Source organism: Mastomys coucha, unplaced genomic scaffold (genome assembly GCF_008632895.1).
Source record: "Mastomys coucha isolate ucsf_1 unplaced genomic scaffold, UCSF_Mcou_1 pScaffold22, whole genome shotgun sequence".
Lineage (NCBI taxonomy): Eukaryota > Metazoa > Chordata > Mammalia > Rodentia > Muridae > Mastomys > Mastomys coucha.
The window spans coordinates 124490481-124506028 of NW_022196905.1; the positions used below are offsets into that span (position 1 = coordinate 124490481).

Here is a 15548-nt window from a genome sequence, read left to right on the forward strand (position 1 = left end):
GACATAGCTCTACCGGAGGACCCAGCCATACCACTACTGGGCATATACCCAAAAGATACTGCAACATTAACTGGGTTTTTAAAGAAACCAAAACTCTCACTACAAGATCTCCTCCTGGGTGAGTCAGGAGGATGACCATAAACTGGGTCTATGGTACATGTTCAGGGAATGCAGAAATCCAGTGTTTTATAGTCCTTCTCTTCCATCTCCTCCCCCTCCTACTTAATCTTCTTCCTCCCTTCTTTTGCTTCTTTTTACTCTTCCCCTCCCAGCTCCCTTTTCATCTTCCTTCTTCCTCTATTTCCTCTTCTTCCTTTTCTTTTCTCCTCTCCTTCCTCTTCCTCTTCCTCCCCCCCCTTAATCTCACTTCCTCCTTCTCTCTTCTTCCTCCTCCTTCCTTCTCCCTCCTCCCTTTTCTACTTCTTTCTTCCTACCTTGATAGATAATTTCCTACTTATACCCAGGAACAAATACACCAGGAACACATCGGAAGGCATCCTTTTTGTGTCTCTCCCAGTATCACATTGGAGAGTTTTCTATTTAGAAGTACTTGCTAATCTGAGAGGCCACTGCAAATTCATTGTTTGTCTGAACATTTTTAGCATACCAGCAAAGGTGAAATTCCAGCTCCCTTTATCTTGTCAAACGGGGAGAGAAAAATTGATTTCCACTCAGCACTTCATTGACTGCTCCACTCCATTTGGTAGATTAATCTTTGCTTTCCCACCAGCTTGCCACACCTCTCTGATCCTCCCAGGAGTTTCATCTATGAGACAGTGTGTTTCTGGACAGCCTGTACTTGGCCACTGGGCATGGATTTTGAATGAGTGCTCCTTGGAAGTGCCGACACTCGGAGAGTGGATTAATTTCTGGGTCTTCATTCTGGCATGCTACTGTGTGTGGATTCACCAAGTGGAGCAGAGGTGTAAGGAGGTAGAACGCTGTTGGTTGTGTTGCCAGTTTAAATGGCTCTAAGGGTTCCTAATGCCATGTTGATAACTTGCTGAGAGTCACTCAGTGCCCTTAGGGTTCAGTTTGGCCTGTGAAGTTGACTTGACAAACACCTTTTGGTTAGCACCAACTCTAGCATGAAAATGGAATAAAATACCCCGCAAAAACCAATTGATGCTTAACAGAACAAGGGAAAACAATCAAGAGGCACCACTTATTCATTCTCTAAGCATATTCTGAATACCTGTTCTGGCAATCAGTATACATAGATGTCTCAAGCCTTCTTGGGTTACTCTTCTTGATGAGACATGAACAAATGTCTATTCACCCCAAATAGAGCACACAGATGACAAACCAAAGGAATGACTCCACTGTGGTCTACTTCTGTGAACCAGTGAGTGTATTGGGATTGCATGACTCACAGGCAGCTGTATCACCAAAAATCTGCCCAGCATGGGTGATGACTCAGAAAAGCTTCGTTTCAGAGCTCTCTGCATTTGGTTAACAGGTGGGAGACCTGTCCCGCCCCCTGCTAGTGGCTACTTATGTAACACTGAGAGGGGCATTTTGAATCTTGTAAGTTCTAGGGGCTTTCTGTGCCTTGCATGTTTTGTTGACTCCCCCTAGTTAATAAAAAAAAACCTCCCTCCAGCAGGAAATGTTTCATTTCATAGAAAATAGTCACACAATTGCTTTGTTCTCTGACCTTCCATAATCAAGCTCAGGTTGGAGTGTAAAGCAAACCCAGATGGGAACGCAAAGTGGTAAGTTCTGTACCTGATGTACATAAAGTTGCAGGAGACTATGCTGGGATATTTCCTGGGAAAATGTGAACAAACATCTGTTCACTTCAGATAGGTACCAATAACAGATCAAAGAAATGATTCTACCAAGTTCTGGCTTGTTGAACCAATGCGTTTACCAGAAGGAGTTACTTACAGAAGTACAGGTAAAGGCTTACATAGAGTGTCTTAGGTCACTTGAAGGCAGATGAGACACTGAAAAATCCACTGGAGAGAGGCCTTATAATCTTCTGAGTTTCCTGAACTTCCTGGGCCTTATGAATTTCCTGAGCTTTCTGTGTCTTAATGAGTTTCCTGAGTCTTGTGGACTCCCTCTTCCTTTTAATGGGGAATGTTTCAATTCTGAGAAAATAGCTACATAAATTCTGACAAGAATGAAAATTTTGGCAGACTATTCTTGGTGAGATAAGGTATGGCCAGGAAGCAATAAAACATTAACAGCATTGTAGCTCCTCCTCTGAGAAAAAGGTAGCATTTACCAGGAAGACCATGGGTGAAGACATCCCCCAGGAGACATATGAGCAGGCACATAGAACCAGAGAGGTGAAAACTACATATTGCTTTTTATGCAAAGGTGAGGATAATAAGGCTATGAGAAAGAGATGGGGGAAAGGAGGGAGAGAGGAGGGAGAGAGGAGGAGGAAAGAGGAGGCTTGCAGAGTATGCTGAGGTATTTCTCTTAGTTTTGGGTCAAACTAAGTTTGTAGAAGTGTTGTATTTGCTTTGGGGAGAAGTAATCTCAAATTATTTAGAAGATGGTATAGGGGCATAATTCCAAATACAAGTGTTGGTTCTTGGACATGTTGTTCCACCAAGCTTGTTAGAAAGAGAGTTACTTACTTGAGAAATGACAGAGAGAACTTCAACAAGTATTTAAGGGGTTAAACCCTTTAGACTATGTTTATGTGTGAGTGCAAGGAAGAAGTTGTAACTTCTGTCACACATAGCCAATCAATTTGAGGTACAGAGAAGCAGCAGATGTGAGGTGTGGTCATGCTAAGGAGGTGGTGCTGGGTGGGCATTTAGATAGAATACAGTCATGAATTTGCTTAATGATGGGGAAAGGCACTGAGAAATGTCTCATCAGGAGCTTCATCCTGCTGTGTCTATGGAAAAGCATACTTACAAAAGCTTAGATGCTACACAGCTAAGCGAGTGTGTGTGAGTGTGTGTGCACATGTGTGCACATCCATATGCTTTCTATGCATGAATAAAGCAACACAAGATTGATTTAGGGGCAAGAGGAAATGATATAGTCAGGACTTGTGGTAGGGCTGGGAATGTAGCTTGGTTAGTAGAGTTCTTACGTAGCATGTACAAAAGCCCTGTGTCCATCCCCAACACTGATTAAACAGATAGCACACACATAAGGTCCTAACACGTGGGGAGTGGAGATGGGAAGATCAGAAGTCAATGTCATTCTTAGCTCCATTGCAAGCCTGAGGCTGGCCTGAGAAATCTGACAGATTGTTTTTAAAGAGAGGAGCGAAAATATATTTTACTAATTATTGCCACTTTATTGTGATACTTTAATATTTTAAAACAAAGTGGACCTTGGTAGTGAAAGCTTGTCATCTCAGTTATTCCTGAGGCTGAGGAAGGAGGATTGCAAGTTAAAGGCCATCCTAAACTACAAAGTGAGATCAAAGCCAGCCTGGGTAAGTTAGTGAGATCCTGTCTCTAAAACAAAAAGTGAAAAGAGGGCTGGGACTATTGCTCAATGACAGAACACTTGCACAGAAATTCCCAGGTGAGGGGCTGGGGTTGGGGTATGGCTCAGCTGTAGAATGATTCTTTAGAATCCTCCAGTGAGGGGCTGGGGCATGGCTCAAAGTAAGGTACTTACTTACTTAGAATATGCCAGTGAAAGGGCTGGGGACTTGATTTATTATAGAATACTGTCTTAGGGCTTCTATTGCTGTGATAAAACACCATGACCTAAAGAAGCATGAGGGTGGGAGGGTATTTCAGCTTATGTGTCCAGATCATACTTCATCATGAAGGGAAGTGGGCAGGAGCCTGAACCTAGAGGTAGGCACTGAAGCAGAGGCCCTGGAGCATGCTGCTTACTGGCTTGTTCCTTATGGCTTGCTCAGCTGGTTTTCTAATACCATCCAGGACCACTTTCCTAGGGATGAGTGGTACCGTCCACACAAGTCATTAATCAAGGAAGTGCCTCACAGGCTTGGCTACAGGTGTTTCTTCTGTGGACATTTTCTCAATTGTTTCTTCTTCCCAAAGAAGCTTGATTCAATTGAAAAACAAACACAACAACAACAATAACAACAACAACAGCAGCAGCAACAGCAGCAGACCTATCTAGGACAAGTACCTACCTAAAATTCCCCTTTGAAGAGTTGGGATTATGGATCAGTGGTAGAATGTGTTTCTGGAATCCCTTAGTGAGAGGCTGAGGGTGTGGCACCTCCTTAGAATCCCTCAGTGAGGAGCTGGAAGTGTGGCTCAGTGGTAGAGCCCCTGTCTAGACCCCCAGGGAGGAGCTGGGGGGACGTGGCTCAGTGATAGAGCATTTGCCTAGATGCTTGGGCACCTGGGTTCAATCCTCAGTCTAGGGGGAAAAAAAAACCAACAATGAACAATGCTAAACAATTCTCAGTTACATCACCAGCTCTTTGTATTTTATTTAGGTCATGCCAAAGAGAAAAAGACAGAGTTGTTAAGTGCATCAGGGGCTGTTGATCACATTTATGGTACTTTTCACTCATATCTCTCTCTTTCTCCTTTCAGGAGATGGGCAGGTAGATTTTGATGAATTCATGACGATTCTTGGCCCCAAGCTGGTGTCATCAGAAGGTCGTGATGGTTTTCTTGGAAATACGATAGACAGTATCTTCTGGCAGGTAAGTGAGATTTTCACATAAGATTAAGTCTAGCAATATCATGTTTTCTGGGATCAACTAACTTTGACTGTGAAGTCTTGGGTGTCTATAGACTGCAATGAGCCCTCTCGGACTTGGGGCATTAGGTGTTTCTTGAATTGAATATCTCAGTTGATCTCTATGCTGTGTTCTGTTAGGGTATGGAGAACTGAGCTGTCTCCCCACGTCTTTTCCTTGGAGCAGAGTCTGTGTTTGTGGAGGTGAAACTCTTCCATGTCTGACTCGTGACGGGCTTTCTCCTGGAGACCTTGAGAAGGGGACATTGGTATTGCCTCTGATAATTCTGACTTTGAGCTAAACTCATGAAAGTTCTCAAGGCAGGGGTTCAAGAGAGACAATGAAGCACCTTGTCCTTTGGGGTAACGGGTTTATTTGTCCCATAGGCAAATAGGCATGAGAGGGGTTCTGGAGAGAAGTCAGTTCCATGAGACAGAGTGGAGGTCTCCTCTTAGAGCAGAGGTACTCAGCCTTCCTAATACTAGTTAAGAATGCTTCCTAATGAGCCTTTAATATAGTTCTTCTTATTGTGGGGACCTCAACCATAAAATTGCTACTTCATACTTGTAATTTTGCAACTGTTATAAATCATAGTATAAATATCTGATATACAGGACATCTGATATATGTCCTCCCCCACCCACCCAAAGGGGTCATGATCCCACTGGTTGTGAACCTCTGCCTTAGAGGTTTTGGGGGTGGGGAAGGGGGAGAGATGGTGGTCTTATGCCATACAGTCACTGAGGGCAGATACATCTGATTGAAAGCATGTCCTCCAGAGCGCTCAGTTGGTCCCCTTATGTGTGTCGGTCATAGGGGGTTGGTTACTGTAGTCCCTGACTGCTCAGGGTGCTTAGTGAACTTCCTCTGGGAAGTGAAGATTACAGAGGCACAGTTCACACACCATCACATGGCAGCTTTCATTTCTTTTACGGCAGTTTTAGTGACATGAGAGAGGAGAGATAAGAGAGGGATAAAAGGTAGAATGAGAAGAGAAAGAGGTAGGGAGAGGAGAAGAGAGAGAGAGAGACTCTGCGTGTGTATGTGTGTGTGTGTGTGTGTGTGTGTGTGTGTGTGTGTATGTATTCATGTTTTTATACAGGTAAGCTTGGTCTTGGTAGCTTCTAGCTCAAACCTGACAATCCCAAGATCTTCCTCACTGACAGGATGCATGGTAGTTTGTGTTGGATCTTGATACTACTCCCGTGCTTCATATGACACATTGGTTTTATCTAAGGACCGCATCCGATGCTATCAATTTACGTGCAGTTCTATCTTGTGGATCCTTGTTGGAGATTACTGATGCCCACATTCTAATTATTAGAGTGCCACTAAATCATTTTTACTTCACGTCTCTACTTTAAAATGTGACTATTATTTCATGAGTATGGAATTGGGGGAATGGGTCATTAATCTTTGTTTTTAAAACATGAGCTGGATACGTTGTCAAGTTCAGTCAGATGGAATTTCTTTTTAGACTTCTAAAACACTACAGAAGCTGGGCAGAGTAGTGCATATCTGTGATCTTGGTATGTAAGAGACTGAAGCAGGAGGATTGCTCTGAGTTTGAAGCCAGTCTGGGCTACAAAGTTTGCAGGATGAGACCCTGTCTGACAAAAGCAAAAACTAAACCAAAACAACTTCAGACAGAAACAAATAAAAACCAGGAAAATTAAATTAAAACATTACCAACACCATCAAAACACAGTGTTCCCTTGATTTCTTAGAACAGTTTTCTTTTTGTTAAATATACTTTCCTAAGATAGATAAGCATATGGTTACTTTTTTCTCATCTTGAATCTTACTCTGGTACTCACCTACCTTATAGCCAATGAACATATAAATACCTTTTATTTGACTCTGACAAAAATAGATGACAGAGACAATTTAAAGGAAGAGAGACTCATTTTGGCTCACGGTTTCAGAGGACTCAGATAGCTATGTGGCTATGACACATCATAGCAATAGTACTTGCCATGTCCCATCATAGCAATGGGAATATGTGGCACAATAGAGATGGTCACTCACTTTACAGTGGGCTGGAAGGAGAGAGAAAACCAGGAAGGAGTCAGCCATCATACCCCTTGAGGATCTCTCTCTAGTGACTTATCTTTTCAAGAACACTTAATGTCCCAAAATAGAGCTGTCTTATCAGAGTTTCTATTCCTGCACAAAGCATCTTGACCAAGAAGCAAGTTGGGGAGGAAAGGGTTTATTCAGCTTACTTCCATATTGCTATTTATCACAAAGGAAGTCAGGATTGGAACTCAAGCAGGTCAGGAAGCAGAAGCTGATGCAGAGGCCAGTGCTATGTGTATGCAGAGGACTACATGTGTATGAGGGTTTGTGTGTATGTCCATACGTGTCCTTCTTCAGGAGCCATCTACCTTTGATTTTGAAGCAGGGTCTCTTATTGGCCTGGAATTCACTGGTCAGTTCCTTACTGGCTTGCTTCCCCTGGCTTGCTCAGCCTGCCCCCTTATAGAACCCAAGACTTCCAGCCCAGGGATGGGCACCACCCACAGGGGGCCTTACCCCCTTGATCACTAATTGAGAAAAATGCCCCACAGCTGGGTCTCATGGAGGCACTTCCCCAACTGAAGCTCCCTTCTCTGTGCTAACTCCAGCCTGTGTCAAGTTGACACACAAAACCAGCCAGTACAAGAGCCATTAGAGAATTTAAACCATGACCCTGCCAGAGACACTTTGGATACAAACAGCAGTGCCATTTTTCAGCCTGTCTAGATTGAGCCTGAAAGAACAAGTTGTCCCCACAGTCATGCACTTTACCTACAGTTGCCATGAGTTCTTTCTACCCTCTGCTCTGCCTTTATGGTCCACCTCAGCCTAGGAAGATGCCATAGGGCATCCTGAGCTCTGTTGTGCTCTTTTTTCCTGGTGCCATCTGAGATGAAGGAAGGAAGGAACTATGGGTATCAATCCCTATCTCAGATAGTGGCCCTGATTCTCCAGATTCCTTACCATTTGGCATCTCCATGACCAGGCAGCCCTTTTCTAACACAACACTGACTCTCATTAGCATAGTTCTATCACACCATCATGAATACAGAGTCTCTCTAGGTTTGTTAGACTGTAGGTCTCCCCCCTCCAGAGTGAGAAGATGGGGCACAGCAAAGTGAGCCAAGGGTGGGAAATTGCATCTGAGATTATTTACTTTTAAAAGTGTATTTTGTGTGACTGCATGTGTATGAGGGTTTATGTGTATGTCCATACTTGTCCTTCTTCGGGAGTCATCTACCTTTGTTTTTGAAGCAGGGTCTCTCACTCGCCTGGAATTCACAGGTCGGAAAGCCCTTGGGATCGTTCTATTTCAGCTTCCCCAATTGCTTAGATTACAAGTTCAGGCTGCCACACACACGATTTTTGTTGTTGTTTTCTTTTGTTTTGTTGGTTGGTTTAGGTTTTGTGTGCATATGGGGAGTGGATTCTGGGGATCAAACTCAGGTCCCCCTGCTTGTAAGGCAAATACTTTACCAACTGAACCATCTCCCCATCACTATCCCAGCCTCACCCTGTAATATCTAAGTGAACTCTGGAATGCAGCATCTTTCCTCCCCTGCAGTTACTCCCCCAGCACAGAACAGCCAGCGACTAGCAAACAAGCAGGAGAGCATCCCTCAGTACCCAGCTGCCCTGTTCTGCCTCCTTTCTACCACCTGATCACTGAGAAGCAGCTTGAGAAAGTGTGTGAAACACCCACAACAGCCATCCCTGCATGGAGAGAAGCTCACAACCTCCATGCTTGGGTGGCCAGGGTGGCGGGGATGGGGTGGGTTTAAGAGAGGGCTGTGTGCATGTGTGCATATGTACAAGTGACATAATTTGCATGAGTGTATGATTTTCAGTCTGTGGCAGTGGTTGAAGCTAGCATAAGAGAGAGAGAGAGGAGCAGAAAGGCCAGTCTCTGACTCTGGTATTCCAGGAGGTGATATTAGCATCAGGAGGAAATAATACCGCAGAAAGGATATCATGCTAAGAGACTGGCAGGATTTTCTATCAGAGCCCTGTATCCAGTTCTTACTGAAGCAGAGGTACTCGGATTCAACTGTGGCTCCTCACATGGCATCATAACCGTGGAGCAGACAACAATGTGTGACTCTGCAGGTCTCACAGTTTCAGTAAGTCAGGAGTTAGAGAGCAGCTCAGCTGGAGGCTTTGGCTCTGGGTCTCTCAGGGGGGAAGGGGTTGCTGTCAAGGTGCCTGCTGTGATCATTAGAAGGCTTGGCTAAGGCTCCTGGATGTGCTTTTGGCTGCCTCCTTGCCCTGACTGGCAGCCTGTTCTCAGATCTCCACTCTCAGGGCCTTTTTGGAGTACCATTTGAATATCCTGACTTGACACACTGGGCTCTCTTTAAAGTGAAGGGTAAAAGAGAGTGCAGTGCAGATTGCGTGAGGGCATTCTGACTTGGCTTTTGTGTATGTGCATGTGAACATGTGTGCACATGTGTATGGTGGTCACCATCCACCTTCTCTTTGAAGCAGAGTCTCACTGCCTTAGAGCGCACCAAATAGGCTAAGCTGGCTGGCCAGTGGGTGAACTACAGGGATCTACCTGTCTCTGCTTCTCCAGCATTAGGATTACAGGTATGCTCCACCATGCCTGGCCCCACATTGTCCTTTTTAAGTATGGGAGAAAACTACTTCCCAGTAAAGTCAGGAAGCAGGGGTTATCTGGGGCTATGGTAGAGGCTAGCTCTCAGAAAGGGTAGAGATCTTTTAATCAGGTTTCCAGGGTATTTGTGTGTGTGTGGTCTGTGAGTTCCCATGTGCATGCAGATATACATACATATATGTGCACATGTGTGTAGCGGCTAGAAGTCAGCTTCTAGTATTGTTCCCCAGGAGCTGGCCACCTTCTTTTGTGACAGAGTCTCTTATTGAGGCTTATCAATTAGACTAGGCTAACTAGCTAGAATCTCAAGGATCCACCTCTTTCTGTCTCCCCCAATACTTGGATCACAAGCGTGCACCTAGCCAGATTTTAACATGACTGCTGGGAATTGAACTCAGGTCCTCATGCTTGCTAAGCAAGTGCTTACTGGCTGAGCTATCTTCCCTGCCTGAGCTTCCACTCCTGATCTGATGCTGCTGTCACAAGCCTTGCTTTTTCTCGGCATTGAATTCTTCTTACCTTAGAGGAAATACAAAAGTGGAGGCATTTCTCTATATCATTGGCAAGAAGTCTTACTAAGCACTGAGCTCATCTTCCTAATTAAATCTGTTTCCTGGTGCTCTTTCTTTACTGGAGTTCTAGCTGACATTGCCAAGGGTAAAATAAAATCAAAAACAAAAGCAAAAACAAAAAACCAAAAAAACCAACAACTATCTGCCGCTTGGTGCCAGTCCTAAAATTATGACTTGCAGCATTTATGCATGGAATTGATATTGGAGATGGTGGAATTTAACTAGCTGCTCCACTGCTTCCTTCCTGAGGGATTTGGCCTGCAAGTTGTGTTCTAGATTGTCTGGTCCAAACAGGGTCTTCTGTGCCTATCTTTGAGGCTCAGCATCCAGTTCAAGATCCTCTTAGATAGTAAGTCATAATTTGTAAAACCTTGGTGTATGTGTGGGTTTGTGTACATGTAGAAGCCCAAAGGTAACCTCAGATGTTGTCCTAAGCCAATATCCCTTCCCTCCCTACTTCCCTCTCGCCCTCCCTCCCCATCTCTCATGCTTTTTCTGTCTCTGCTTCTCTCTGTGTATCTCTGTTCATCTCTGTCTCTGTTCTCTCTCTCTCTCTCTCTCTCTCTCTCTCTCTCTCTCTCTCTCTCTCTCTCTCTCTCTCCATAGTCTCTCATGGCCTTGTAAAATCACCATAAAATGGCTGCCCAGGGATACCCAGAGATCTCCCTATCTCTGCTTCTCTGGTGCTGCGATTTTACAAGTACCTACTACTATTGTATTTTATAAAAAAGATAAGAGAAACCAAGGATATGTTTGGTGGAGCCCAGGTATGGTGTGGGGAAGGGGGTGCCTGTGCAGGCCCATGCTGAGGTATCCCTTCCCCCTGAGGGACCAGCAACACACAGGATAGTATAGAATAGAGTTTATTCAGGACCTGAGGAGGGGAGTTGAGAGGGTAGTAGAGACAGAGAAAAGTAGAGAGAAAAAGAGAGAGAGAGAGAGAGAGAGAGACAGAGAGAGAGAGAGAGACAGAGACAGAGACAGAGACAGACAGAGACAGAGAGAGACAGAGAGAGACAGAGAGAGAAGAGTAGGGGGGTGGGGGAGAGAGAGGGTAAGGAACAGGAGCAAGAGCAAAGAAAGAGCAAGAAAGAGAGGAGGGGGCAAGCATCCCCCTTTTATAGTGACTCAGGCACACACATGTGGCTATTGCCAGATAACTGTGGGGCAGAGTCTAGACTAAATGGCAACATCTACCACACTTGAATTTCCTAAATTTAAGGGTTCTGGGGATAGAACTCAGGACCTTATGCCTGTATGGCAAGTATTTCACCAACCAACCTATTTCCCCAGCCAGAAATTTTGTTTTCTTTTTGAGACAGGATCTTACTATGTATCTCAAACTGGCCTCAAACCCTGATCTTCCTGCCTCATCCTCGAGTGCTTGAATTATAGGCACCCACCAGGCTCAGCTGATGACTTTGGGAACTTCATTGTGTTCTTCTCCTTCCGTGAATCAAGTTCCTATAAACTTGACATTATTGCAGGGATATTATGAGGGAGAAAATAAATTCTTTTTGACGTTGGCTTTGGGACTTTATGTGTTGTAATGATGGAGAGGTAGAAAGGAAAGGGCTGAAAATGCTTGGATACAGGACTGGAGGACGGCCTTCCTTCTCAGCATCCCTGGGCATACATGAGCAATGACAGATGAAAGTCAAACTTAGCAGACTGATGAGTTTCCTGGAGTTCTTTACAGGAATGTGGGTAAAGAGTTACTTAGAGGAGCATGGACAACTCAAAGGCCCCAATTCCTTTCACTGGAAAACCCACTTTAGCATGGGTACAACTCAAAAACATCTGCATCCTTGGAGCTCTATTTAGAACTTATAGTCAGCTCATCTGAGTAGAGAAGCTCCTTTACCCAGCAACTGTTACTGCTTATATAGAAAACTCTAGGGAGGGAGGGTTTGTGAACCTTGTAAACTTTAGGAACTTTCTGAGCCTTGTAAGTTTCCTTTGTCTCCTGTTAAGAAGCTTCCATCCATAGTGGGAATTGGTATTAAACAATAATATTGGGTAATTGAGACTACTGAGAGGTGTGGTCCTCAGCTCTTTATTGTGACACCACTCCTTCCTTGTACTACGCACCAGGACCCCATCTGAATTCTAGAATGTCTGATGGAGATACCACTTAGATTGGGGAGGAGAGAACAAGTTACTGTTCGGTGTCTACATGAGCTCATTTGTTACAAGAACCCTTTAACAATCTCTCCTCCTTTACCTCAGGAACTATTTTGGGCTTTTCTATAAGTCTGTAGACTATAAACAATCAAGCAATCACAAGAATAATAACGTGTATCTCAGCAGATTCAACACCACTGTTGACCCCAGTGGTCACCCAACCATGTCTGTTAGTCTCTTTTCTTATGAAAAAAAAAAAGGCAACAGGGCTTCTACACTTAAACTATTGAAAAGGGGGCCTGGAAGTGTGGTTCTGCTGGTAGAAGGCTGACTTAGCATGCATACATCTCTGGGTTCCCTCCCAAGCACCACATCAAGTCCCAGGGGCCCTGGTGCATACTTGTAATCCCTACATGAGGCAGGAAGCAGTCAGAGATAATATACCCTCAAGGACATAACCCTCCAGGGACCCAATTCTTCCAGCTGGCTCCCACCTCCTAAACTTTCTAGAGCCTCCCAAAATAGCACCACCAACAGGTTACTGACCACTCAACATAAGATGGGACAGGGATTCACATTCAATTCTTAAGATAGTGACAGTGTCTAGTTTGTCATACAGATAGATCTGTGCAATATCCAAGACCCATTCAATATCCTAGTATTAAAAGTGCACAAGTTGCAGGCTGGGGAAATAACTCAGTAAAGGTTTTGCTACATCTGTGTGAGATTTGATCCCCAGAATCTATGTTTTCTTTCTTTCTTTTTTTTTTTTTAAATCTTGTCGTGGTGGTGGGTTAGTATGTGTTAATATGTGTATGTGGGGGTGGATATGTGTATGTGCGAGGCTGGGAGGCAGAGGTGGATCCTTGGGGTCTACCAGCCTACCTACTTGGCCTACCAGCCTAACCTACTTGATGAGCTCTGGGTCAGTGGGAGACTTTGTCTGAAGAAAACAAGGGAAAAGCATCTGATTGACAGTTGAGAATGACCTCTGACCCCTCTCATACATGCACCAATTACTATCCTCAGATAATGAACTCAAACAGACCTGCTTACCAAATTGACTTGCTAAGTCCCCGGATGCCTAACTACAGGACTGCTTAGAAACCCTATCAACTATGGACTCCTTCTTACCTGTGGGAGAATCGTATAAGACCTGCAGCTGCTCCCTGAGAATCTTTCTAGATTTGGCTTCTATCTCTCCAACCCCAATCTTTGCTCTGTCTGATTTTTCCTCTCTCCGTCCTCTAGCTTTCCATTTGTGCTTGAGTCCTGGATTCATGGTTGTTGTTGTAATCCAAACATACTGGGAAGGAGAGGTGGTTCCATGGTTAAGAGGGTGGACTGCTCTGGTAAAGAATCTATAGTTTGGTCTCTAGTCTCTACGTTGGGTGGCGCACAACTGTCTGTAATTCTGGTTGCAGAGGATTCAGTACCCTTGACTCCGTGTGCTCACATATGCATATATCCCCCCACCCCCACATACACATATTTAAAAATAAATCAGCAACAACAAATCCTTCCCAGACACTGGCCTCTGTTCTGCCTGGAATGTTAGACATGCTGTTTCTTTAGCCATGGTTGACAGGTGGTAACGTAGCTTGCAACTCTTGACTCATGGATGGGTGAGGGTTCTCCATGCCCCATGTTCATGACATGTAAGAAAAACTGACCAACTGCAGTTATATTGCAATGGAAAATCTGCTATGCCTTTAAGGAATAAGGATGGGCTAAGAAGTTGACAGTGACATTCTGTGTGGTAGGAGGGTGGAGGTGTTGTCTAAAATCTCAACAGTGGGCATATGTTACTTCCATAATTGAGAGGAAAAGCTAAAGTAAAGCTAAAGCAGACTCCAGCTAGAAAACATCTATTAATAGCTATTATATATTATAATATATATATATATATATATATATATATATATATATATATATATTACGTGTAAGGCTAGAGGTTACCTGCTGAGGAAGGCTGCAGGGAGATGGCTCTGTGAAATGAAGTGTGCTCATTTCTGTGAAGGATTTGGTGCATGGGACCAAGGCTTGGAAAATATAAGAACATTTCATTTTTTAGATCTTCCTTTTTTCCTTCTCTTTCCTTTTACCTCTTTTCCTCCCTCCTTCTACCCCACCACTGTCCTTTCTCTGTTCTTCCCCTTCCCTTCCTATGTCCTCCTTACCTCCTTATCTCCTCTCTCTCTCTCCCTCCCTCCCTGCTTCCTCTGCCTCTCTATACCTTGTCTCTGTTTCTCTGTCTCTCTCAGTCTATCACTGTCTATCTCTATCTGTCTTCCTCTGTCTCTCTCTTTCTATCTCTCCTTTTCTCTGTCTGTCTGTCTGTCTGTCTGTCTCTCTTTTTCCCTCTGTCTCTCTCTTTCTCTGTGTCTCTGTTTTTCTCTGTCTGTCTTTCCTCCTTCATCTCTCCATTTGGCTCTATATACCTTTTCTCTGTCTCTCTGTCGTCCATCACTGTCTCTCTGTGTCCCCCCTTTCTCTCTATCTCTGTTTTTCTCTGTCTCTCTCTGTCTCTCTGTCTCTCTCTGTCTCTGTCTCTCTGTGTCTCTCCCTTTCTTTCTATCTCTGTTTTTCTCTGTCTCTCTCTGTCTATGTCTCTCTGTGTCCCCCCTTTCTCTCTATCTCTGTTTTTCTCTGCCTCTCTCTGTCTCTCTGTCTCTCTCTGTCTCTGTCTCTCTGTGTCTCTTTGTGTCCCTCCCTTTCTCTCTATCTCTGTTTTTCTCTGTCTCTCTCTGTCTCTCTGTCTCTCTCTGTCTCTGTCTCTCTGTGTCTCTCTGTGTCCCTCCCTTTCTCTCTATCTCTGTTTTTCTCTGTCTCTCTCGGTCTCTCTGTCTCTCTCTGTCTCTGTCTCTCTGTGTCTCTCCCTTTCTTTCTATCTCTGTTTTTCTCTGTCTCTCTCTGTCTATGTCTCTCTGTGTCCCCCCTTTCTCTCTATCTATGTTTTTCTCTGCCTCTCTCGGTCTCTCTGTCTCTCTCTGTCTCTGTCTCTCTGTGTCTCTCTGTGTTCCTCCCTTTCTCTCTATCTCTGTTTTTCTCTGTCTCTCTCTGTCTCTCTCTCTCGCCCTGTGTGTATATATATGTGTGTATGTGTGTGTGTGTGTGTGTGTGTGTGTGTGTGTGTACGTGTTGCTAGGGATTGAACCCAGGGTGTCACACATGCTCGGTGAGCACTCTACCACTGAGCTACAGCCCCAACTCTGTTTGAGTCAGGGTCTCACTAAGTTGCCACAGCTGGCCTTGAACTTCCTGTTTCTCAGACTGTACTCAAATTTGGGATACCACTTCTTCAAAGCCTCCTAAGTAGCTGGGATGACAGGAGTGAAATACCATCATGGCCTCGTTCTTTATTTAAATCAACTGAGCTTTTCCTGGCCCGTCTTCCACTCATCACATCTGGTACCAGCTGGATGTTTCTCCTCTAATATTGTGTCAACTTGCCACTCTCCCAGAGTCCTGGATCCACACTGCAACTCTTTCCTTCTTCCTCTGATGAAGCCTGAGGATCTCTCAGCAGCAATGTCCATCACCATGCCTGTTAGACTGACAGCAAGCT

At 44.4% G+C, this 15548-nt stretch overlaps 1 protein-coding gene across 3 annotated transcripts in view; it reads left to right on the forward strand.

The window, feature by feature from the left end:
• The window catches only part of Caln1 (calneuron 1), a 485154-nt gene that overhangs the window by 299647 nt on the left and 169959 nt on the right, over positions 1–15548 (forward strand). For all 3 annotated transcript variants that reach the window (XM_031338124.1, XM_031338126.1, XM_031338125.1), the window contains one exon: positions 4503–4615. In XM_031338124.1, coding sequence (XP_031193984.1) covers positions 4503–4615 — 113 coding nt within the window. The remainder of the gene's footprint in view (positions 1–4502; positions 4616–15548) is intronic.